This window comes from Neodothiora populina (assembly GCF_041146345.1).
Source record: "Neodothiora populina strain CPC 39397 chromosome Unknown canker_contig_15, whole genome shotgun sequence".
Classification (NCBI taxonomy): Eukaryota; Fungi; Ascomycota; class Dothideomycetes; order Dothideales; family Dothioraceae; genus Neodothiora; species Neodothiora populina.
Genome location: NW_027191413.1, coordinates 1,599,659 through 1,621,573, shown reverse-complemented (window position 1 = coordinate 1,621,573; position 21,915 = coordinate 1,599,659). Strand labels below are relative to the sequence as shown.

The following is a 21,915-nucleotide window of genomic DNA, read 5'->3' as shown; positions in this document are numbered from 1 at the left end:
GTGCTTGTGTGCCCTGTGCATATTCCACCTCACAAGTGGAGCCTGATTGATTGTTTGTGTTCTAGATCCGGGAAAGGGTGATACTACAGCTCACACAGGGAGGCTGGGGCTTGATGGGTCTAGGTTCTTGGTGTATATTGGAGCCGATGAGAGTAAAGTGACATTACTGCACTGGAGATGAGAAGAGTACCTCAGCTGGACCAGAGACCTCGTACCCAGGTGATTCTCTGCCCTCACCATAGTCGTGATAAACGTCAGATCTCCGTCTTTGCGACGGTGTGATATATCCAATCAGTATTAAAGCCTATGAAGAGTACATGATACCTACATCGTAGCTGCAATACACTGTGTCTGTCAAATCCAACAGGAAGATGACAAGGACATCGTAGCAGAGAAACGACGAGACAATCAGATAAGCGGAGAGAGAGCAATACCTACCTTACCCAAGAAAGCTCCAGAACAAGCAATTATGTTACCATAGCCAGTTCAACGCAAACCCCAACCTGTACTCTTCTCCTCTTCGAGGAACTCCTTCACTTGAGCGTATAGAGTATAATCGATAGGAGAATCTTACTTAGAAAGAGCAATACTGCCACAGAACAACCATGTCAGGTAGACAAGAAAGAAAAGGGAAAATTGAAGATCCAGGCACCAAAATGGACAGGGTCCCCCACGACCTGGAATACAAGATTGTTCTTCACTTCACTCTTGACCGATCGCAAAGAGGTGTTTTTTTCGCAATAGGCGTATAAATGCACATTTCCAAGCCAGAAGGACCGAGACAACATTTTTCAGTCTTGTGAACATCATCACATTCAACCACTCACCGAGGACTATGAGAAGCAAGCAGCAGCAGCAACAGCAGCAAGACAAGTGACAAGCAAGAAAAGTGATATTCGAGATCCCGACATAGCCAGAGCCATCATCTCCTTTCTTCATATCTCTCGATCTATGTCTCCGCAAAAAGAGCAGCACCCCAAAACAAGAGAAACATGGAAAACATGAAAACATGTCATGATTCTTGAAACATGCCCCCCTCCGAGGACTAGTGATTCACTAGCCAACGAGTTCAACCAACCAATCATCTGAGCAGCCATCCGATCTATATGCGCCGGTCGCCATGCAAATAGCAATGAAACAGAGTAGGTAATGTGTGTAATCTTAAGAAAAAGAAAGAAAAGGAAGCCAGTTTTCGACGCAACGGGAAAATGAGCTTTTGTCGGTTCCCAAGGTCGGAACGGTAGTGAATTAAATGTACAACAACAGGAGTGGCAGTAGAAATGAACTACTGGACCTTCTTGCTTTCGGGGCCGTAGCTTCTGTCGTCGTCGCCCTCGACTTCCTTGACAATCTTCTCCATCTCTTTGGCCTGTCTGTTCCACTCGTCCGAGGCCATCTTGGTCTCCCTGCGGAAGAGCTCCTCGTTGGGCTTCCTGTAGCTGCCGCCCAGACGGTCCCAGAGAGTGGTGAATTGACCGTAGTTGTAGTTGAAGTAGAGATGCTGTGAACGCAATTAGTCAGCTATTTTGCGCGGAATGCAGGAGAAGAACAACAAACTTACGTGCATGGTATGGCAAGCGGCGCCGTTGATGATGGGGCTATTAGCCACGTACTCTCCATCGTGGATCAGGACAGTCCAGATGTTGATGAACATGAAGAGCGCAATATAGGCGAACTTCTGGAGAGGGAAGAGGAAGGGGAAGACGTGGTAAGGCACGGACTGGGCGTAGCCGTCGAGAGGGTGGAAAGCGTGCGAGGCAAAGGGAGTCGGCATGATCCACTTGTGGTGAGGCTTGTGGAGGGTCTTGTAGACCATCGGGTGGTGCAAGCCACGGTGGATCCAGTAGATGCAGAGATCGGTGAAGGCGACAAAGAAAGGAAACTGCAGGAAGATGTACCAGCCACCCAAGTTCCAGGCAGAGTCCTCGGGCAACTTGTCGTAAATCATAGAGAATCCTCGGATCTCGGCGACGAACCAAGGCACTGTCAGAATTGCAATAACGGGCATTGCGTTGAGCGTCTGCTTGATCTCCATGCTCATCTGGTTCTTGAGGTACTTGGGATGCTGGAAGGTACCCTTGTCGAAGACGAACAAGTAAGAGAGGCCGGCGCAAACAAAGTAATTGACCAGTCCGAAGACCCTGTAGACGAAATCCATCAGTTCTAGGCTCGAGATACAAAGTGAAGGTTCACAGCTTCGATTGCTTACCATGTGATAAGAAACAAACTGATGCTCTGCCTCCAAATATTGTCACGCGGCAGGCGACTCATGTAGGCGTAGTTGCTGGGTTCCACGGAGAAGTATTGGCTAGCAGGCTGGAATTGGTAGGCGCCAGGCGTGGCACCTTCCTTGAAGCTCGACCACGTAGCATTGGAAGGGTCGGCCAATGTGTCGACGGAGCTGAAGGCCAGCATCGCCGGCGTTAGGGGGGCGGCGGCGGCATACAGGCGGTCGAACACATAGGTGTCGAAGATCTCGAGTACGATATCCATCTTGCGCGAGCTCTTGCTGTGAAATTTGGCGCAATCGGAATTATCGGAATAGGAAGGCGGTCGTTGGCAGGCGACAAGACAAAAAGACCTTCACGGACTATCTATGTCAAGAGAGTGGGACGGAGGAATCAACGACAGTGAGTGAAAGGACTCTCAAGATACAGGAACTCTAGAAACCCGACTCAAAGAATGAATGACGGCTAGTTGGAATAGAGGCGGGTCAAGGTACCTTATGTTGTTTGACGATCAGAACAGAGGCGCAAATGGCAAATGGCGGGCAAACGAGATCAGACCATAATTTGTTAATAACACGTGCAAGAGTCTAGCTTTACTTGTTTTGTGCAGCACCCAACAGGACCCTGGCGCCAGGGGTTGAGGGCCATATGCCGTGCATCTACTCTATTTCTGCCCGTCCGACGAACTCAATGCACTGCTGCTCCATGTCACCAGAGATGTCGTACGACAGGTTTTGGCTGAACAGGGAATCTTCATTTCACCACTTCAATCCTGCCCTCACTTTCGCTTTCATGATATGAATACACTGTCATTGATCTAAATGACATGATACCCGGTGTACTATTCAATCTTTGCCGAGTACGAGGCTCAACGGCAGGAGTCGGAAGCTACCTTCCACCACTCAAGCGCGTCGCTCTCAATCTCGGAGATAAGTTCTTGCTAAAGCAAAACTTTCTTTGTCGCCACCCTAAGACACTTAGATTAGATGGAGAAGTTGCTCCACATCCAGGCACATTTCATTTATTTGCCAAGCGATCTTCTCAGTCCGCAGATTTCCACTATCCGTGGGGTATGTTGGAGGGTTCTGGGCACCACTGCAGCTACAGTATCACGTGTGTATAGTGCGACTGTGTTCTGTTCACAAGCCGTAGACTTTTTGTTTCCATTACAACCACTGTAGAGGTATGGACTGCATCGCATATCCTGCTGCTGCAGGTGTGCCCCAGGGTATCCTTTTGTTGTTCCGTGTGTCCTGCAGCGCCATCGTCCATCTACATACACATACACAAGCCTCGATGCTGTGGTGCACGTGAGAAAATCAATATACCGGTTTTCTCCCCGAAGATCTTTCCCATCTGTCCTTCCTTGATACCGCCCAGAACGCCTCGCTTTCGTGTGCCGAATAAGTCATTAAACATGAAGAGCCAGATAAACTCGAGACCGAGCTTCATCTTGGCCCAGTGGTGTATCCACCATTATGGTTTCCGTTGGTGTTGTCCTTGCCTGGTGACCATGCAGTATTCTGTAGCTGTCCTGTTGGCCATGGGAGCCGTTGACCATGCTGTAGACCCCCGTTCGGCCGCTCCGCTTGTAGAGGAGGCAACGCGTCGGATCCGTTCTCCAGAAGCATGGAAAGTAACTCGTCCGACTGTCCACGTGTCATTTCAGGACCCCTGCCATTTGTCATGTTCGACAGAGTGTTGTTGTAATGTGAATTGGTATTCTGACTTGTATGCATTCTCTTCGCAGGCCGGGGCGGTTCATCGTCGTCCGAGAGCGTCAGGTCGATGACTGCTGATGGACGCTTGGCAGTAGGTCTCGCGGTTACGGGCGTCGCCATAGAAGCCTCTCGTGACGAGAGCGGCGGTGTCTGTTGTGCGATACCTGGAGTAGCCGCGACTGGCTCATTCTTGACCTTGCCCGTAGTGGACTCCTGGATTTCAATGATGTCGTCGTCACTGTCGTTATCATATGATGCTCTCGCCTGACCCTTGCCTCGGTTTCCGGCCGAGTCATCGCCCTGGACCACAGGGTGCCACGACCCATCGGGTTCAATAGTGACTTGTTCTGTGGAGCTGCTGGTTTGCTGGAGAATGTCTTGCACGTACTGATCCACATTAAGAGACTCGTAGCCGATCACTTTGTTACAGACCGGACAGGTCCATGTGGGAGCTTGTTCTTGCAGCTGGAGGAAGTACGAGCCGTCAAAACATTGGTTGTGGGTGCACACGGTCGATCTGCACGGCAAAGACAGGCGCATCGTGGAGATGGGATCCTTGAGGGACATGACCGTGGAAGTGGCGATGATGTCGGGATCGCTCGCTTTGGCAGCCACTACAAAACATCAGCTTTCGCGCGACAGAACTCCGCAAACAATGCACACGCACTTTCTTCAAGAACTCTACTCTTGGAGATGAATCGACCCTGCCTGACCTGCTCAGCCAGTGCCTCTGCAGACTTCTTGTGTACTAGGTTGACCACCACGGTGTATTTCTACGTCAAACTTAGCACGGTCAGACCATCTGGGGTATCAGAGCTGCTTACCTTGGTGGTAAGGGCGTATGTGATCTGTAAGTTGTTGTTGTATCCAGGCGCCTTGCGCACGAGGTCGGTGATATCAGCGGGCTTCGTGGTGCCCGGTTTGTTCTTCAAACCCTTGAAATTCGACCTTACATCATCTCCGTTGACCTTGACTTCGATTTGACCGGGGAATGAAATGTCGACGGCGGCATAGGAGGCGATGGGAGTGGCAGCAGTACAGTAGACCATGACGCGCAGCTTCGGATCTGCCCTCAGGCGCTCACATACGGCATTATTCAAGTTGATGTTCATGTAGACCGTGTGTCTATTACTTTGCATTTCTGGTCGAAATTGTGAGCTCCGGGGTGTCCAAATCATCAAGGGTCCAAATCTGCTCACCTGTGAGATCTTGCGGAGGAGTTATGGGTTCTAATTGAGTGTAAAAGGGACTGGGCTTGAAGTTAAGCGTGCGTGTTGCTGCTCCGTGTCAGCGATTATCGATGTACAGAAGTAATATAATCAGGGATTTACCAGCAATGGGATAGGTCTTGCTCCCATGGGACCCGTGGAAGCCGGGTAGGGAAGGTCTTGGATAGGTAGGAACCATTGGGCGATGCGGCGCAGCAGGCGCGGGTGATATTGAAGCGGTAGAATCAAGGCTGTATGGGGGGATGAAGCCATCGAGGCGACCGTTCCTGAGACAGCGATGGCGTATTCTCTGGAAACCAAGCGCATCGTTGTTACGTATCAAATCGTCGAGGTCTGTGAGAGTCTTGTGATTAGCAGGCAGAGGCCAACATGTGTTACAAATTCATCAAGCCGTCACAGAACAACGTGGCAAGCCAGCGCGAAGGGGGACCAAAAAAGGCAGGAGTGACCAACGTCTAAGAATTCTAGTCTGCAGTTGCGCCTTAACTCCTGATACCGCAAGGTTCTCTCCTCGACATATCTCCTTGAGGTCGTTGTTTATGAGACTTTGGATCTTTGCTTCGACACCTCGTCTGTCACGGAGCATAGTGTTGATATCTGCCTGCGAAGCCATCTCTTCTCGTTGCGTGCCTCCCCGAAGGAAGGTAGTCTAATGATCGACCACTACTTTATGTGGGTTGTTGGCCAGGCCGAATGTCACGTCGCTGATGTATATGTGAAGGAAAAAGGACGCTTGTGTTGTCGGAGTTGCGTGAGCGTACGGAGACGGGGTGGACATAGCATGACAGTGGGTGGTGAGAGTTACTCGCGGCAAATGCAGTAAATGCGCCGAGGAGTGATCGTTTTCTTCGACACTGGCTGGGCTGAGGATGTAATGATGATGTTGCCAAAGTATAACCCAAATTCATAGACTTGGACGCTGTCGCTATGATTCCATCTACCGTCAAAACTGTAGCGCACTCTGGGGAACCATTATCTCAACTCGTCATTATGTTTTTGTTCTTTTCCCACGTCGTTCTCGCCCTCAGTCATGCGCGGATGAAGTGACGGACCGTCGATTGGATTTGACCAAAAGTATGTCTCGCACAGACCACCCATATGTCGGCGTTAAGACAAGCCGCTATCAGTGAATTCTCAGAAATTAAATCAAATCAGGCAAAGAAAGAAGTACGAATATTACCTATACTTGTTGACTTCCCATTCTTCCCCACCTTCTCCCCCTCCCTCCGTTCATTACCACGAAACGACAGCACCGTAAAAATGGCCAAAGGCGCAAGAAACAGTGTCAGGAAGACGAACAATCGGGTCCTCAAGGCCAAGGTCTTCGGACCCGTCGAGACTGCCCGCGCCGAACGATTGAATGCCAAATTGATGGAGTTGGTCTCCCAGCCGAAACCAGCCAGAGAGGAAATGGAGGTTGAGCAGACCGATGATGGTACACGCTATCAAGAAGGATACTCGGAATTTCACAGTCGACAATGGAACTGACATCAAAGTAGCAGCGAAAGCGAAGAAGGCAGATGCCGAGTCAACTTCGACAGCAGCCGCAGGAGGTCCGTACTCCTTGTCCCAATAAACATGACCGAACGGTGCTTCGTGACATTTTGCTGAAAGGACCGTCTTGCTGACCCACTCCCAGAGACTGCCATGGAGGTTGACGGTGCCAAGCTGCCTCGATCAAGCTGGATCAAGGCTGAGAAGCGAGCAAAGGAGGAGAAGAGGGCTGCCATCGACAAGAAGCGCATTCGCAAGCCTCGCAACAAGATGTCCTTCACCAAGCCAAGAGGGCCCAAGAGAAAGTAGACCATGGCCATGGATCAATGCTGGATTAATCGGATTTCATTCACGGCTGTGAAGTGGTTATGGTTGGGGCGATATACCGCGACGATATGAGTGCTGCATTTTGCATGGAGTTTACCGGGTGGGTTATCTGGGAATCGAGTTTACGCACCAGTAAAAGGCGTTTGTTCTTTGGGTTGAAGACATGAAGACAATTAGATTGTGCCGGTAGAGAGCAGTCAGTCACCACCAGCTTTTGGGAATAAGGAATTAAGATTACTATTCGCGTCTGCTCAATGGAGCCACGGAATAACGTCCTTGCCCGTCGGTGTCACTTTAAAATAAGATAAGACTTGAACAAAAGAAGAAACGCACAATGGGTATATCTTCACCAAAACAAGCCCCGCAGAATCAAACGCCATTGGATGCCACATGCTACGCTGCCGTGTCGCTGACCTTGCCACTATTGCTTCAAAAATCATGTGTGAGCCGGCGTGGGAGAACCATCATCGATCTTCGGGTCGGGGATCTGTATGTCTAACGTCAAGAAGCCGGTCTTGCGAGGGCCTATCAATAAGACGTCGTTGCCCCCCCGCTGCGCCTCGTAGTTCCACTCGTCAACCCAACGTTCCAGTCGAGCCACTTTCCGCTTGGTAGCCGTGAGACCTGTGTTGTCCCATAGAAAGCCAGTCGCGATGCCCAAGAAAGCATCGAACCAATTACCCGTCGCCCATGGATTGAAGGCCTCCTTGAGCATTTTGTTTGTAGTCTCGATGATCTTTCTAAAGTCATCTTCGCTCACATAGCCGATCAATATCTCGGGGTAGAGATTCTGGAAGGCCGGGTAGAGATCGCCTGCGACGAGCCAGTCCCGCTGCACCCTGATGATCCGTGTGGTCGTATATTCCGGTGAATCAAGGGGAACGTGTGGATTCGGGTGTGGATAGCAAGGATGTCGAGGACCCCATTCGATTTCCATCTCGGACCCACCAATACTGGACTCGGCCGAGTGTCGTGACATGGTGTAGCGGTCTGGCGGCGCCAGGGTTTCCTGTTGTCTCACCGAGGGATGTAATGACTGGCCATCGTTCATGGTGCGGCGAGATGGTTGTCGATTTGGTGGTAGTGATGAGCGTGAGGGACGGGATTTGATCGATTGAGTGGTTTGCCCTTCGAGGTCCGGGTCGTCCTGCGGGATAGGTGGTGGTTCGGGGAACCCAGCTGGTGCAGGGTCGTGTACGCCCGCCATCTGGTTCATTGTCTGCATGGCGAAGGATGTGCGATTCGCCTTTCAGTCGACGTGAGGCTGATGCACTGGTCGTAGCTATTGGTGTGTGTTGTGCGGTGCTGAGATGAAAACAGGTGCAAGTGAAGCCTAGGATCCTAGGATGTGAGGCTGTAGTCGAGGTAAGCCTTATGAGGTCAGGAATCCACTCTGGATCTGTACAGTACAGGACTGGCTTTGCGTAGAGTACCTATGTGATGCCTAAGGGGTCGGCGAACGGATGTTTTGGACTCGTTCGGACTCCATCTACAACTCAGCCCTACAGATCGATCTCCAGGGCTGTTCGCATCTCAGCCGAGGGCTCGCAACGCTATCAGGGACTAAGACACGCACTTACTCCACATGGGATTTTACTTCGCAGTGGCCGTGTACAAGTACAGTACCTGTGCCGCAAGCTCAGGCACTGTACGGACTATCCGAGTACCGTACCTCGTTAAGGTATACCGACATGGCTTCTCAATGTCTCACGTACCTCAAGGCCTTTTGATTCAACCGACGGCTCCCTTGAGCAGTGCAAGTTATGCTGCTTTGGACAACAAGATCCCAAAGAAAGTCACGTCGACCGTATAAGCGCGCGGCAAAACTCTTGTTCCAGTGAAAGAGATACTGTAAGCATACAGCACAAGCGAAGCAGATGGAGTGCATCCGTAGGGCTCCGAGGGTTCATCTCGCTGGCATTTCTTTGCGTGCAAAAGCAGTAAGTTTGCATGTTTACTTGCGGTGCACTTGCTGATTCGGAGACTGGGGAACGATCCGAGTGTCCGCTGGGTCGGACTTGCATTACCGGTGCAGGTCTCTTGTAAGGTATCTCACTGTGGGTTGCACAAGCTGATTGTCTCGCACTCGCATCACCACAGCACAGTAGACACAGGCGTTAAAGAGCAAAGTGTGGTGTCCGATGCCGAGGTGTTCAACATGGTGGACCAAGAAGAGGTTCAATGATCTTATAAACGTCTAGGGTTCCACGAAGTGTGATCCAAGATAGGCTAATAAAAGTCAAGGAACCTCCCATACTGCACCTGGCTGACCATGTGTGGAATAGGAGACGAACGGGAGTTGCCAAGTACAAGTACGGACTTACTTTTCGATCCACAAGCACAAAGCATACACGAGGGAGACACTACTGTATATCCATGGGATCCATCCATGGATGCATGGATGCTATGTGGGGCGCACCAAAGCGGCACTACTCGGGAGGCCCGTGAACGCCAACGGAAGCTTAAGGTAAGGTAAGAGATCCGAGCGCGTGTGCAGCGTGCAGTGGCTTTCGCTTCTACTGGATTACTGGGCTGGGCTGTACTTGTACTTGTTGTGCACAGGCATCTGGAGGCACAAGAGAGGGTTCACGGTCAAAGTCACGGTCACGGTTCCTTCGTCCCCAAGCGCGAAGCTCAATCGTCTGGCTGTCGTTTGTTCGTTCGATTTTGTCTCTTGTCTCTTTCCCTCTCAGCCCTTCTCTGGTTCTCGTCTTGTACTCTCTTGCCATTTGCTGACAGGCGCCTGCCAAGCATCGTCAACATCCACATCCACATCTTCCCTTCCCTCTCCCTCTGTCTCTCATCCCCGACTTATTCCCTTGTCTACTCAAACGTTTCTCCAACACCGTCTCCATCGAGGCCATCTCACTGTCACCGCCCCTGCCACGGTCATCCATCACGCATCGCGTATACCAAAACCACACGTTTCGCTTGGCGACCTGCCCGGCGGTAATCTCCGCTTAAGTTGTCATCGCGACGTTTGCTGAAAGTACCGTGTTGCGCGACCAGAACGCGACAGCTCGCCATCTCGACCACAGCGAGTGAGCAGCAATAAAACACTGCCAGAACGTGCTGTTTGGTGACGCGACCCCGTCTAAAGCAATTCTGTATCTACCCTCGCAGCTCTAGCTGTCTGGCTGGACGCCTCCAACCACCATGTATCATCCGTCACATCGGGGCATAGGCCCAGCGCCTACTCCCAACAACAGACTTGCCGAGCTTCTTGATCAAGTCCGCGCCGAGTTCGAGGCTCAAGGCGCGCGCACCATCGAGTATGAGCAGCAGCGTGAGTATCTGCCCTGCGCCGCAACATGCTCGCTGGACTCGCATGCATTGACAGATCCGATACTGATTCGTTGTGGAATATAGTCAACAACCAAATACAAGAGATGGAGTTGGTCCGCGGCAAGATCTTCCAGCTCGAACAGACTCACATGAACATGAAGAACAAGTACGTCCATCCCTCTCTGCTGCGCTGCATCGCGCTGCTTTAGAAACACTTATACACTTGGCTGACCACAGAAACTTGCAGATATGAAGACGACATCGCACGCCTGCGTCGGGAGCTCGAAGCACGCGGTCCTTCCCAATCCTCTCATGCTGGACCTGCCCAGCCCCCACCACCCGCCATTGGTCACGGCCCTGCCAACCTTTTCCAGGGTATCATGGCAGGCGCTGCTGCCCAGGGTGGTCCTGGACTTGCGCCTCCGCCGCAAGAGCCTCCTCAGGCACAAGGCATGCCTGGACACATGTCTCAGCCCCCTCCAGGTCTGAACCCCGCCCCTGGACCGCCGCAACACGCGCCTTTCGGCGGCTACGGCCAGCCTGCTCCCGGTGTAAATGGTAAGATGAATTCCTACTTTCGTTGAACTACGTATCGGCTGCATGCGCATCGTCTCCTCGAATGCACCTCATCGTTGGCTTATCCTCTGATCATGGTCCATCGACTATGCGACGAGACTTTCGCCGGACGAGTCCCCACGCTGTGATGCACAGCCTAGCTCTCTTGTTGTCCTCTTGAGATTGATGCCTGTATTTCCTATCACATCTGGCATGGACGAGAAATTTGTGAGCAAGAAAGTTGGAGAGCAGGAGACAAGACTTGTACGCTTGTGTGTGTATACGGGTGTGCCTGCGTGACGTGTCACGCAATCGAGGGCGCAAATCAAGCGAGAGGGATAGAGGGCAAAGAATCTATTTGCACTACACAACCCAAGCCGCCGAGCCAAAGATGATCATTTCTGCGTAACATGACTTCTACTGAGCAGTTTTCTAACGCTTCCTATCAGGTTACGCGCCTCAACCACCCCAACCCACAGCTTCGCCCGGACCCGGCAAGCCTCGCACAAACCCAAGAGGTCCCCTCGGCGGTCCGGCCACCCCTCAGCAGAACAGCATTGGTCCTTACCCTGGTTCGCCGGCTGTTCCTCGTCCCACCCCTCCGCCCGCCCTTGCGCAGCAGCAGCAGGCCCTTGCCTTGCCTCAACACAACCAGTTCCAGGGTGAGCTAGGCGCCAGCGGCAACCAGCTCGTTGATCTCCCAATCGACGCCCTTCCTCCTTCGCTGAAGCGCGAGGGCGATGACTGGTACGCAGTCTTCAACCCCCGCATCCGTCGCGTGCTCGATGTCGAGCTCGTCCACAATCTGGCCCACCCTAGTGTGGTTTGCTGCGTTCGTTTCAGTCGCGACGGCCGCTTTGTCGCCACCGGTTGCAACAGAACTGCTCAGATTTTCGACGTCGAGAGCGGCCAGCAAGTCAAGCACTTGCAGGATACAAGTTTGTCGCAAGACGGTGATCTCTACATCCGAAGCGTCTGCTTCAGTCCCGATGGTGTCTACCTAGCCACTGGTGCCGAGGACAAGATCATTCGCGTACGTACATCACCTTCATTCTCCAGTCGTTTGAGCTTTTGCTGACAAGTCAAAAATAGATCTGGGAGATTCAAGCTGGCCAGATCCGCCACCAATTTGCCGGTCACGAACAAGATATCTACTCGCTTGACTATTCCTCCGATGGTCGTCTGATCGCTTCCGGATCAGGCGATCGTACCGTCCGTGTTTGGGACATTCCTAACAACCAGTGTATCCTTTCCTTGACCATCGAGGATGGCGTGACCACTGTCGCAATCTCTCCCGACAACAGGTTCTTGGCAGCTGGCAGTCTCGACAAGAGCGTGCGCGTCTGGGATCTACACTCTGGCACTCTACTTGAGAGGCTCGAAGAGGCGGGCGGAAACCCTGGTCACAAGGACAGTGTTTACTCGGTGGCCTTCTCACCTACCAGCAGAGAGCTTGTGTCGGGAAGTCTCGACAGAACCATCAGGATGTGGGAGCTGCAACCGCAGTACAGCGCCAACTTCAACAGGCCTGGACAGTTGCGCGGCGGCAAGTGCATCAGAACCTTTGAGGGTCACAAGGTCAGCTCAAATATTTCAGAAAAGAGAGAGAAATCGAGAAAGCTAACTCTGTGCAGGACTTTGTTCTAAGTGTTGCGCTCACCCCCGACGGACAATGGGTGTTGTCCGGTTCGAAGGACAGAGGAGTGCAGTTCTGGGACCCTAACACGGGTGACGCCCAGCTCATGCTCCAGGGCCACAAGAACTCTGGTACGTCAACGCTTGAAACTTAGATTGTCTTTCTGGCAGTTTCGCTGATTGTTATTCTAGTCATCTCGGTCGCGCCCAGTCCCGCCAGAGGAGGACTTTTTGCCACCGGCAGCGGAGATATGCGCGCGAGGATCTGGAGATACTCGCCATACATCCCCCCACGCGAGTGATTCGAGCCTTCTTCGTGTTAGGCGACGACGCATCGACCCCACGAAGAGAGCATCGATGACAGTATTGTACCATGTTCTAGCGCCTTATGTTTCCATGTTTTTAGCCGAACCTCCTTTCCACGGTCACGGACGCAATAGCAGAGTATCTTGCCAGAGGGGCCTTTGCGGGTTGTCTGTATGGACAACATGAGCACAACAGGGGAGTTATTATCACTTTATTTTTCCGCAAAAAAGATTGTGTCTATCAATCACATCTTCCAAAACGAGCAGACTATTGACTTCCGAGTCATGGGCGACCGAAAGGAAAGACGATCAGACCATACAGCTTCTTTCGATGAAGTTTGCAAGGATTCCGGAATACGTTGATGCTTGACATGGATTGTGCTGTCCACGTTGCCACGCTGACAAAGTTGTCTTTGGGAGGGGTGTAAAGGTGTACTGATTCTCGTGTCGACTTCATGGCGAGACAGATGTGCAGAGCTATAGTATGACGGCGATTTTCACGCCTGGCCAATAGCACTCAAAAAGGAGGGATGATCAGGACGAACGTAATTCTCGGGTTTTGGTTGCTGTGTGTCGATCGATCCACATTATTTCATGTATTCATGCTATATATTTATACAAATAACCCAAAAAAAGAGAAGGACCAAGTCAATTCGTCGACTAGTCTTGTTCTATCCGCGCTCAAAGCTTGGTGTTCTCGCCCAGAACGGTCAAGAAGGCCTGGTGGACATGATCAGTCAGGTCGGCAGCCTGCAGACTTCTGCCCTTCTCCTTGAACGCCAAGCGCGAGCACTCCCTGGTGATGGCGCTGCCGCCGTAAGCGACCAGAGTCAGCGTCTCGTCCTCGCTGAGACTGTTGTCGTGATCCCAGATCCTGTCGTGGTATGCCTTCCTGTAAGCGAGCAGAGTGGCAAGAGAGCCAGTGAGAGTATCACCCTGACCACCAGCGCGCTTGAGACCGCCCTCAGAGTCCGAGATGAGCGTCTGCTGGCCGTTGGAGATGTAATCCTTGCTTCCCTTCTGAATAATCGTCACGCCGCCGAGCGCCTTGCTCAGCTTACTGCACAGCTGCTCCGGATCCTCGGCATTGACATCGATGTTCTTGCTCTTGGCCAGCCTGCCAAACTCGACAACATTAGGCGTCAGGATACACTGCTTATAGCCCTCGACGAGCTCGGGACGTGTCTGCGCAAGGAACAAGCCGTCGGCGTCCAGCACGAAGGGAATGTCCTTCTTGCGGGCCTCGGTGATGACGCGCGCACACGTTTCCTGCATGGCAGGATCGCGACCGAGGCCGGGCCCGATGACGACGACGTGCAGTCGCGACAGCATCGCTACGACTTCTTCGGACACGCTGTCGATGGTTTCGTTGGCGCCCATGTTCTTCTGCTGGCGCATGTATGGGTGCACCATCAGGTTCGGGCTGTACGTCTTGATTACTTGGCCTGCGCCGGGCTCGCAGATGACGTGAGACTGGTGGAGTTAGTTCTTCAGTTCTTCTTTCGCGAGAATTCAGAGTGGGCTTGAAACACTCGAGGGATGTGAGGAGATCGAAGAAGACATACCATGTCGGCGCCTAGTCTTGCTGATGCCATTGCGGAAAAGTATGGTGCTCCCGTGTAGTCTTCGCTGCCACCGATGACGGCCACTCGTCCCAGCATTCCTGTCAGAGTCAGCGATTGCCCAAAACAAAGCACGCGATGAGTCTTGCAGCTCTTTTGGACTCACCCTTGTGGAAGTGCTCGAGCATGGGCGGCACGATCTTGGAGACCTTGTTCAGGACTTCTTTGCGGGACGCCATTATGAGATATGTAAGTATGTGGGAATATGAGGTTCACGATGTTTTGGTTTTATGGACGTATACGAGATGTAGAGGACGAGAGATAGTATATGTATATCTTTTCAAGAGCGATCGAAAAGGATACGAAGGGGTGGGAAGAAGTAGTCGAGCGGAGTGTTGCGTCCGACCCGTTGCATGCATGCACATACACACGACACACACGTACAGTACCGTACATTACATCTAGATGGTCATTGTATCCACAATTATCATGTGTGCCGTGTTGCTTCATAGATCTCTCTGTTGGACTATCTTGCTGCACATCTATAGACGTGATTAAATATAATCTTCTAGTATATCTACCGTCACTTGTTTTCATGCAAATCATCAATCTATCTCGAATCTCGTATAATGTCCCTCCATCTTCCTTTACTGTACTTCAAAAGCTACACCCTCTGCCCTGTAGACATTAACCCGAAATCGATTACGGTGTTGTGACAAGCGATGACGTGTGCGGGGAAGTGGGACGCATCTGATTCTGGGAGGGGGGAAAAAGACAAGGAATAGTGGAGGGAACAAGCCACAGAATCGCCTTACCTTACGTTGCTTGTCAATCGGACGTTTTCCGCGATCGAGAGGAGGATTGGCGATGCACAGATATCTTGTGTCAACAAGGGACGGCAATACGGGTTGTGGTTGTGGTGAGATAAGGTAGGGTACGGATGGATCGCCTGCTCTTTACTTTGTTCCTACCTCACTGCTCTAGATTATCTTGTCTGTACTTTATTTCTTTGCTTTCTGTTGTCACACTTGTTCTAGAATAGGAATAAATCTACCTACCCATCCAAACAATTGTCCCCTTCGTCAACACTCACGAAAAACAAGACCTCACATACACATCTGCGCCTCAGATCCCAAGATCAGTTCATAATCAATCTCCCGTACAGTAATCATAATGTCAGGACTCGATCCCCAAGGGCCCGCGCAACCTAGCCTCAACCAGGCATACACCACTCCTGGCAACCCGGTGTCCAGAGAGCCCGCTGAGAAAGCTCAGTCAAACATCAATTCCCACAGTGATGCTCCCACGACGTATGTCTCTTATTTCTATTCATTCATCTCCCGTACTACACCCACGCGATGCTGCTTCTACCGTTCGTCACGCAAGATGTGATGCACATCATAGTCCCAGCTTCCACCACGAAGAGAGAAAGAAACCCCCGAAAGACTGACCACCGCCCCGAAAAACAGCGACAAGCGCATCCACTCAGAGCAAGCGCACTCCCAATCCGAAGCGACCCCGACCTCAGTAGCGCGCGGCGTGCGCGGCGCCCCAGCAGGCGAAGAATCAAAAGGCCTCAGCAACGAGGATGTAGGGCGACACAACGAGAACGACGGCGAGCAGATGGCTGCGCCTGCCGAGTCCAAGATTGCCGATGCCGTCGAGAACAAACCTGGTGCCACGGGGGCTGCGCCGGGCCTTGAGTCGGACTTGGATAGGAAGAAGGCTGAGCAGGCTCCTGCGCGTGAGGAGATAAAGGCGGAGAAACAGGAGAAGGTCGATGTCGCGGGCGTTCTGGGTCAGAGAGGTGGTCCAGCTAATCCTGTGGATAAGGACGGTTATCCGAACTCTGGTTCTGCTTGATCGTATGTCAAGAAATATATCATGTCTTTCACGAGTGCTGAGAGTCACAAAAGAGTGGAGATATGTGTGTGTGTGTCTCATTAGAGCATGGTACAGAAGAGGAATGCCCCTACTGAACCCATGCTGCCTTGTCATCCATGTCTCTGCAATTTCATCGCCATTCGGTTATACCAAGAAACAAGAAAAACATACCGCTAAGCACTTGCATTTCTGCCATTCAGCAGTCATCGCGCTTTGTCATTCATACATACCCTTTCGCCGTGTGCTCTCTTCTCTGTCGACACCAGATTTACGCTGGCACAATTCTGACTCGCTTTTTTCTACCTGACCTGACCTTACCCATGCCCAAACCGTTTCACATCATATCGGTGCCTTGCGGATCGAGGCCATCCATGAAATTGTTGCCCACGCCGTTGCCGTTGCCGCTGCCGTTGTGTCCACCGACGTGCTGCGACTGCGCTTGCTGATGCTGCTGATGCTGCTGCTGCTGCTGCAATTGCCCGTCCAGCGGACCGGCCGCATCGACATTCATCGACCACATTTGCATCGGGTCCATTGCTGTGCCTTGAACATATGAATCCCATGCGTTCTGCATTTCGAAATGTCAGCGGATTGTCTTCCTTTCCTGGGAGTTTTCGATCCAGTACTTACCCAGTCGATTTCCACCCCTTCTGCGCCCGCCGCGTTGCTCATGTTAGCCATGGCGAGCAGTTGTGAACCAGGACTCAACGCACCTGTCATGCCTTGCGGACCAGTCTCTGCACCGCTGTACTGCGGCGTGAGACCGGTCCGCGCGGGCATGGGGTCGTTGAGCAGACCTGCCATGCTCGCAGGATATGGTCGTCCCTCCATCGATAAGCCCTGACCTGCATGAGCAGCGAATGCTGCGTTGGGACTCACGCCACCAGAAGACAGCAAGCCCAGTGTCATGGCTGCTGAGTGCTCGGGCGGCACCTCGTCCTCCACCACATCAGCGACTTGGCCGTTGGGGAATACGCCGTAGCCACCTTGACGGAGGGCTGGATATGCCGAAGTCATGTGTGCGCGGGGAACCTGCTGTGGCTGCTGCAATCCTCCCGACATGGCGTGCTGTTGCGCCACGAGCTTCTCCAACATCACTCGCAGTGTCGTTGATGCCTTGTATGCTTCCATACTCTGATCGCGTAGGCTATCCCAGATGCCTATGCAGTGGTTGAGTGCGTTCATCATCTGCGGCTTAAGATCTTGAGCCCAAACGTCCGAGGACATTGGTGAGGATCCGGTCGACGACTTGCGACCAAGACGTTCCACTTCAGAAGTGTGGTATAGGTCCAGGCAGACAACCATTGCTGCTAGAAGGAAATCATGTGTCGTCAGGGAGGAGATGAACCACTTCACGGATCGAAGTCTACCGCCCGGCTGAGCTTCGTGGTGCAGGGTCGATTGATGTGCCAGCATTTCCATTGATGCATCGATGCATGCACGTCGCGAATAGGCATAACGTTGAGTATCTCTTCCTCTTGCAATGAACCTGCGGTGCAACATGACCTGTGACTTGAGGTATATCAGCTCGAGACCGAAACGCTCCATGACCAGGTTTGCTGGATCTCGCGATGACTCTTGGATGGTTCGCAATTTCAGGTGTTGCGGTGTCGACTCGTGTGCCTCTCGAAGCTCGGCATCGAGTTTCATGACTTCATCGTATGAAGGTGGCATATGGATCGACTGAGTGCGGTCGACGATCTTGCCGAACAAGAACGCCAGCCGAGCTTTTGCAATCATGTAAGACATGGGCGTGATCTCAGAGTCTGTTCTCGATGGAGGCAGTTCCGTCATGTCCTCGTGCAGTTCGTCATCGTACAGATTTCGTGGCATTTCCGTGTCAACGTGGTCCGATCGTATCATGCTAGGGAGGCCGAATTGGAAGGAAAACATGATATCTGCCTGTCTGACAAATGACCACACCCGCCTTCGCATCTCTGCTTGGAAGGGTGTAATGGTGGGATAAGGTCTGGGATCGCGGTGGTAGCCCATGCGCATGGCCATGCGTACACATATACACGATATCATCAGCACACCAGTCTCAGCATCTCTACTCCTGCTGTACTCTGCTTGAAGATGCAAGAGGAGAGCCTCAAGCATTTGTGCCATGGGTACGCTAGTGTCCGCCAGCACCAGACATTGAGCAGTAGTTCTACGGTAGCTTATGGACAGCTCAAGGGTTTTGCCGCGGTACTCAGGAGGCTCGTCTCCCGCTCGGTTGTAGGACTGTAGAGACAATGTCATGATAGCATAGAGCAAAGCATAGAAGACACACGAGGTCTCGGAAGGATTCGCCCAATGCTGATCATATTGAGTCTGGAAAGTAGGACCATGAATGATATCTGTAGATCAAATTAGAGGGAAAGCCAATCAGCAATGCATATGGACGGTATGCCACTTACGAACGGCTGGATCGTATGAATTGAAGTAACGCGCGACCAAGCGGTCTACAGCAGGCTTGGTGGGGAAATTGGCAATGATCTCAGATTTGTCATTCAACCTTGGAGCCCTGAAAAGGAAAGATCCAGTATCGTGGTCTTCCTTGGAGGCTTCGACCTTTTGAAATTGCTCTTGGTACTGGTCTTTGTGATTCGCAAAGTAGTTTTTGACCTCGGCGATCTGGGTCTCCGTGTCAAAAGCTGGATTGATGGAATGGATGTTGGCTTGTACTTACATCGGCGAGAATTGCGTACCAATGCGAATCAGACGCGAACATTGCTTTGCCGTTATCGACTTTCATGATGCCCAAGCCTTGCGCGACATCGTTGACATCGCTGTCTTCGCCTTCTACCTCTCTTATGCTGTTCGGGTCAGATGGCATGAAGGAGGTGGCGGAAGAATTGGCGAGACTGTCACTACGACTAGAGGTAATGGCGGCATGAGCAGCGGTAGGTCCAGCGGACTGATGTCCATTGGTCATGAGTGAGAGTACAAGGCTTTCGAGCCGATCTATGCGATTCTGCATGTCATCGGGGGAGCTATTCAGCATGGCTGAGGTCGCTCCCTTCTTTCGCACAGTAGGTGAGGCATAGGCGCAAGAGGCAGTATCACCGCGCTTCTGACAGTTGTCGCAAGGGTGTCCGCGGTTGCACTTCAGCCTAGAATGGCCATCAGCTCGCTGTTGCTCTCTATATCGCCACGTGACCAATGTCTCTTACTTTCTATGTCTGCAAGGGCCGCAAGACAACGGGATCCTGTTTCTTTTGCGCACCACACGGAACTGTCCAGTATCTGGAGAGGCACCACTTGAAGAGTGCGCCGAAGGCGGGGTTGGGGTCAACATGTTTTCACTTATGAAAAGGAGCAGAAGTGTCCTTTATGGGACTCAAGGCGCGATGCAGGGAATAGTAGATGCCTGTTTCCCGTAGGCGCGTGTTGTTCCAAATATGGCAACGTGCTGGATCGCGCGCTCAGCCCAGTTGATGGGCTGCTAATAAGGAACGGGGAGGCCGAATCACTTGATGGCGAAGGCCCAAAAATGGATGCTTAGGAGTTTTCTGCTTCGTCGCTGGTTAGTTGGTCCTGTCGTGTCTGTTTGATGTGTAATCTGCTACACAAAATTTGGCATATGCAACGCGCCTGTTGCAGGTGCGCGCGGGCTTTTATAAGATCTTCATCAAATCAAGCCAGGAGAGATAAGGAGGATGACCTTACAACTTTACACAAATCAAATCAAGCCAAAGGTGATGTCACCGAGGACGATTAAGAAATGAGGAGAAACACCAATCTGGTGATGATGTGGTTGCGGATGCTATAGAGAAACGACCGCAGGAAGCGACCGCACAATACGGTAGGAACCTGGACTGAGAGTAAGATCTCTGTGCCAAGCCATCACCCATCCGTTTCGCGACTGACCACTTGTACCTAACCATCATGTCCAAGGTTCTGCTGAGCATCTTATCTTGCTCTCTTCGACCAGCTCTTCGACCATTCATCACTTGATGCCGACTACCACAGGTTTCGTGTATGCATTGATTGCTATGTTAGTCAGAGTGCTCAAGGCTGTTGAAATATCTCTCGGCGATACGCTCACCAAACAATCTGCTATTTCCGTTTGGTAAAGTCCGTTCTCTCCGTACGGTATGATGAAAATGTGCTGGAGGCGATAATATGGGCCGCGGCCTCATTGGACAACGAGCTGCTTGTGCAGTATCACCCTGGCTCTTCTGAAAACACTCAGGACCAAGTTTTACTGTGTAATTGTTGTACATATCTATGAGGTAACGTTGGGTTGCCTTTCTAGTGTCTAACAACTTCCAGGTCTGTTCTATCATGTCAACTAGTACATCTTCGATCGTGTCGCTCGAAGGACGCTATCTCTATTGTGATTTCAGAGCGGATCGCTCGGAGAGACGAGGCTGCTTCGAACAAGCCTAAGTATGAGCTGTTTCTGACCACGGAACCATGCCCTTCTTGTCGTCCCACTTGTGGGGGACCCCTTCACCCACGTTGTATCGGTAGTAATTGTTTGTCCCCTCGCGGACCACCGCCTTGCGGAATGTAATATTGATCCGGCCTTGGTCGCTCTCTCCACCCCTTCTCTTAGGAATGGAATGCAACCACATCGACTGTGTCTTGCCGCGCATCAGTATCATGTCTCCAGATCCCAGAGGTAACTTGAGAGGCTTAGCCTCTTTCGTCTCCTCCTTTCCTGACCCTTGCGTCGGCTTGTGCTTCATGAGGAAGTCACGCTTTGCGCCGAGAGAAAATGATGCTATGGCTGGGTCCACTCCTAAGAATCGCTCATCGTCGCTGTGGTAAGATATACTATCACTCCCTGACGCGTAATAATTCACCAGGGCAAAATTGTAAGTCTTCCCAGTGCTTCCCTCCGTCAGCCTGCGTAGGAAATCGAGACACGCTGGCAGTGGTCTAGGTTCATATTTGTAGCGATCTTTAGCTACCTTCTTTCCTGTGGCAAAGTCCACAACACTACCGTCTTCGCTGAAACGAGCACTGTCGTCAACTCCGAAGACCGTGGTAAACCTCGGCGTCCGAATTTGAGTCTCCACTGGGCCTCGCTTAATCTTGTACTCGACTCGATAGAAGAACAGTTCAGCTCGAAGGAACTGGAATAGCGATTTCGCTACATCTCGCGCTATATATGGCTGGAAGTAGACCAGGTCCAGATCAGGCTGGTCATTGATCGCCGTGCCTTCCTCAGCTGGTGCAAACTCTAGTGCTTCGGAGATGTCAGGTGGTAGTTGAGCCACTGATAATGGATATGTTGGATGCTGAGACGGAGCGGCTGTTGATAGTTTCTGTTTCTTTGCTTGTGGCGCAACGAAGAAGCTGTCCAGCGTCCTCTTCGACATGTTGGCGGGTGTGCGTTCAATTCTTCGAGAGTACTTTCTATAGACAGCTTCAAAGTACCCAGTTAAGTCCAGATCTAAATCGATGGAGATTCACTAGCATTAGCTCGGGGGCGACTAACTCAGTTGTCTGGTTGTTTGTCTACAGGATACTCACCTCCGGTCTATTATTGTCATACATGGTAGTGACGTCAGCTATATGCTTTTATAACTACCATATAGGTTCATGTACTGTACGTCAACTCATACACCACCTTTTTCCTTTACGCTGCCCTGCACTACTGTATATTGCATGATAGAGTGGCAGAGTGGTCTTCTCTGGACGCTTTACTAAACATACTGAAAGCTCTGTGATGTCACGAAACACGCAATACTCGT

The 21,915-nt window shown here is 51.7% G+C and overlaps 9 protein-coding genes across 10 annotated transcripts; 3 read left to right on the top strand and 6 right to left on the bottom strand.

Moving 5' to 3' along the window:
- Window positions 1-1,285: 1,285 nt before the first annotated feature.
- AAFC00_002894 (uncharacterized protein) lies at window positions 1,286-2,493 on the bottom strand (the record flags this gene model as incomplete). Its single annotated transcript, XM_069342280.1, has 3 exons — window positions 1,286-1,501; window positions 1,562-2,141; window positions 2,210-2,493. The coding sequence occupies 3 exons, from the start codon at window positions 2,491-2,493 to the stop codon at window positions 1,286-1,288; spliced, it is 1,080 nt and encodes a 359-aa protein (XP_069198781.1).
- Window positions 2,494-3,676: 1,183 nt separating this feature from the next.
- AAFC00_002893 (uncharacterized protein) lies at window positions 3,677-5,791 on the bottom strand (the record flags this gene model as incomplete). The annotated part of the gene is made up of 6 exons (XM_069342279.1): window positions 3,677-4,563; window positions 4,617-4,722; window positions 4,774-5,090; window positions 5,149-5,226; window positions 5,281-5,511; window positions 5,632-5,791. 6 exons carry the CDS (start codon window positions 5,789-5,791, stop codon window positions 3,677-3,679), a joined length of 1,779 nt encoding a protein of 592 aa, XP_069198780.1.
- Window positions 5,792-6,438: 647 nt separating this feature from the next.
- On the top strand, window positions 6,439-6,981 carry AAFC00_002892 (uncharacterized protein; the record flags this gene model as incomplete). Its single annotated transcript, XM_069342278.1, has 3 exons — window positions 6,439-6,613; window positions 6,678-6,731; window positions 6,818-6,981. The coding sequence occupies 3 exons, from the start codon at window positions 6,439-6,441 to the stop codon at window positions 6,979-6,981; spliced, it is 393 nt and encodes a 130-aa protein (XP_069198779.1).
- Window positions 6,982-7,435: 454 nt separating this feature from the next.
- AAFC00_002891 (uncharacterized protein) lies at window positions 7,436-8,224 on the bottom strand (the record flags this gene model as incomplete). The annotated part of the gene is made up of 1 exon (XM_069342277.1): window positions 7,436-8,224. One exon carries the CDS (start codon window positions 8,222-8,224, stop codon window positions 7,436-7,438), a length of 789 nt encoding a protein of 262 aa, XP_069198778.1.
- A 1,931-nt stretch (window positions 8,225-10,155) lies between these two features.
- On the top strand, window positions 10,156-12,776 carry AAFC00_002890 (uncharacterized protein; the record flags this gene model as incomplete). Its single annotated transcript, XM_069342276.1, has 7 exons — window positions 10,156-10,285; window positions 10,369-10,450; window positions 10,532-10,842; window positions 11,289-11,872; window positions 11,932-12,417; window positions 12,474-12,606; window positions 12,667-12,776. 7 exons carry the CDS (start codon window positions 10,156-10,158, stop codon window positions 12,774-12,776), a joined length of 1,836 nt encoding a protein of 611 aa, XP_069198777.1.
- A 684-nt stretch (window positions 12,777-13,460) lies between these two features.
- AAFC00_002889 (uncharacterized protein) lies at window positions 13,461-14,580 on the bottom strand (the record flags this gene model as incomplete). Its single annotated transcript, XM_069342275.1, has 3 exons — window positions 13,461-14,252; window positions 14,345-14,442; window positions 14,508-14,580. The coding sequence occupies 3 exons, from the start codon at window positions 14,578-14,580 to the stop codon at window positions 13,461-13,463; spliced, it is 963 nt and encodes a 320-aa protein (XP_069198776.1).
- A 934-nt stretch (window positions 14,581-15,514) lies between these two features.
- On the top strand, window positions 15,515-16,204 carry AAFC00_002888 (uncharacterized protein; the record flags this gene model as incomplete). The annotated part of the gene is made up of 2 exons (XM_069342274.1): window positions 15,515-15,651; window positions 15,811-16,204. 2 exons carry the CDS (start codon window positions 15,515-15,517, stop codon window positions 16,202-16,204), a joined length of 531 nt encoding a protein of 176 aa, XP_069198775.1.
- Window positions 16,205-16,559: 355 nt separating this feature from the next.
- Window positions 16,560-19,508, bottom strand: AAFC00_002887 (uncharacterized protein; the record flags this gene model as incomplete). 2 transcript variants are annotated; one of them, XM_069342272.1, is made up of 6 exons in its annotated part: window positions 16,560-16,793; window positions 16,856-16,875; window positions 16,939-18,567; window positions 18,628-18,844; window positions 18,900-19,323; window positions 19,384-19,508. In XM_069342272.1, the coding sequence occupies 6 exons, from the start codon at window positions 19,506-19,508 to the stop codon at window positions 16,560-16,562; spliced, it is 2,649 nt and encodes an 882-aa protein (XP_069198773.1). The 2 variants fall into 2 exon arrangements, with proteins under 2 accessions (XP_069198773.1, XP_069198774.1); XM_069342273.1 differs by having other exon boundaries at window positions 16,856-18,567.
- A 1,090-nt stretch (window positions 19,509-20,598) lies between these two features.
- AAFC00_002886 (uncharacterized protein) lies at window positions 20,599-21,540 on the bottom strand (the record flags this gene model as incomplete). Its single annotated transcript, XM_069342270.1, has 1 exon — window positions 20,599-21,540. One exon carries the CDS (start codon window positions 21,538-21,540, stop codon window positions 20,599-20,601), a length of 942 nt encoding a protein of 313 aa, XP_069198772.1.
- Between the last annotated feature and the right edge of the window lie 375 nt (window positions 21,541-21,915).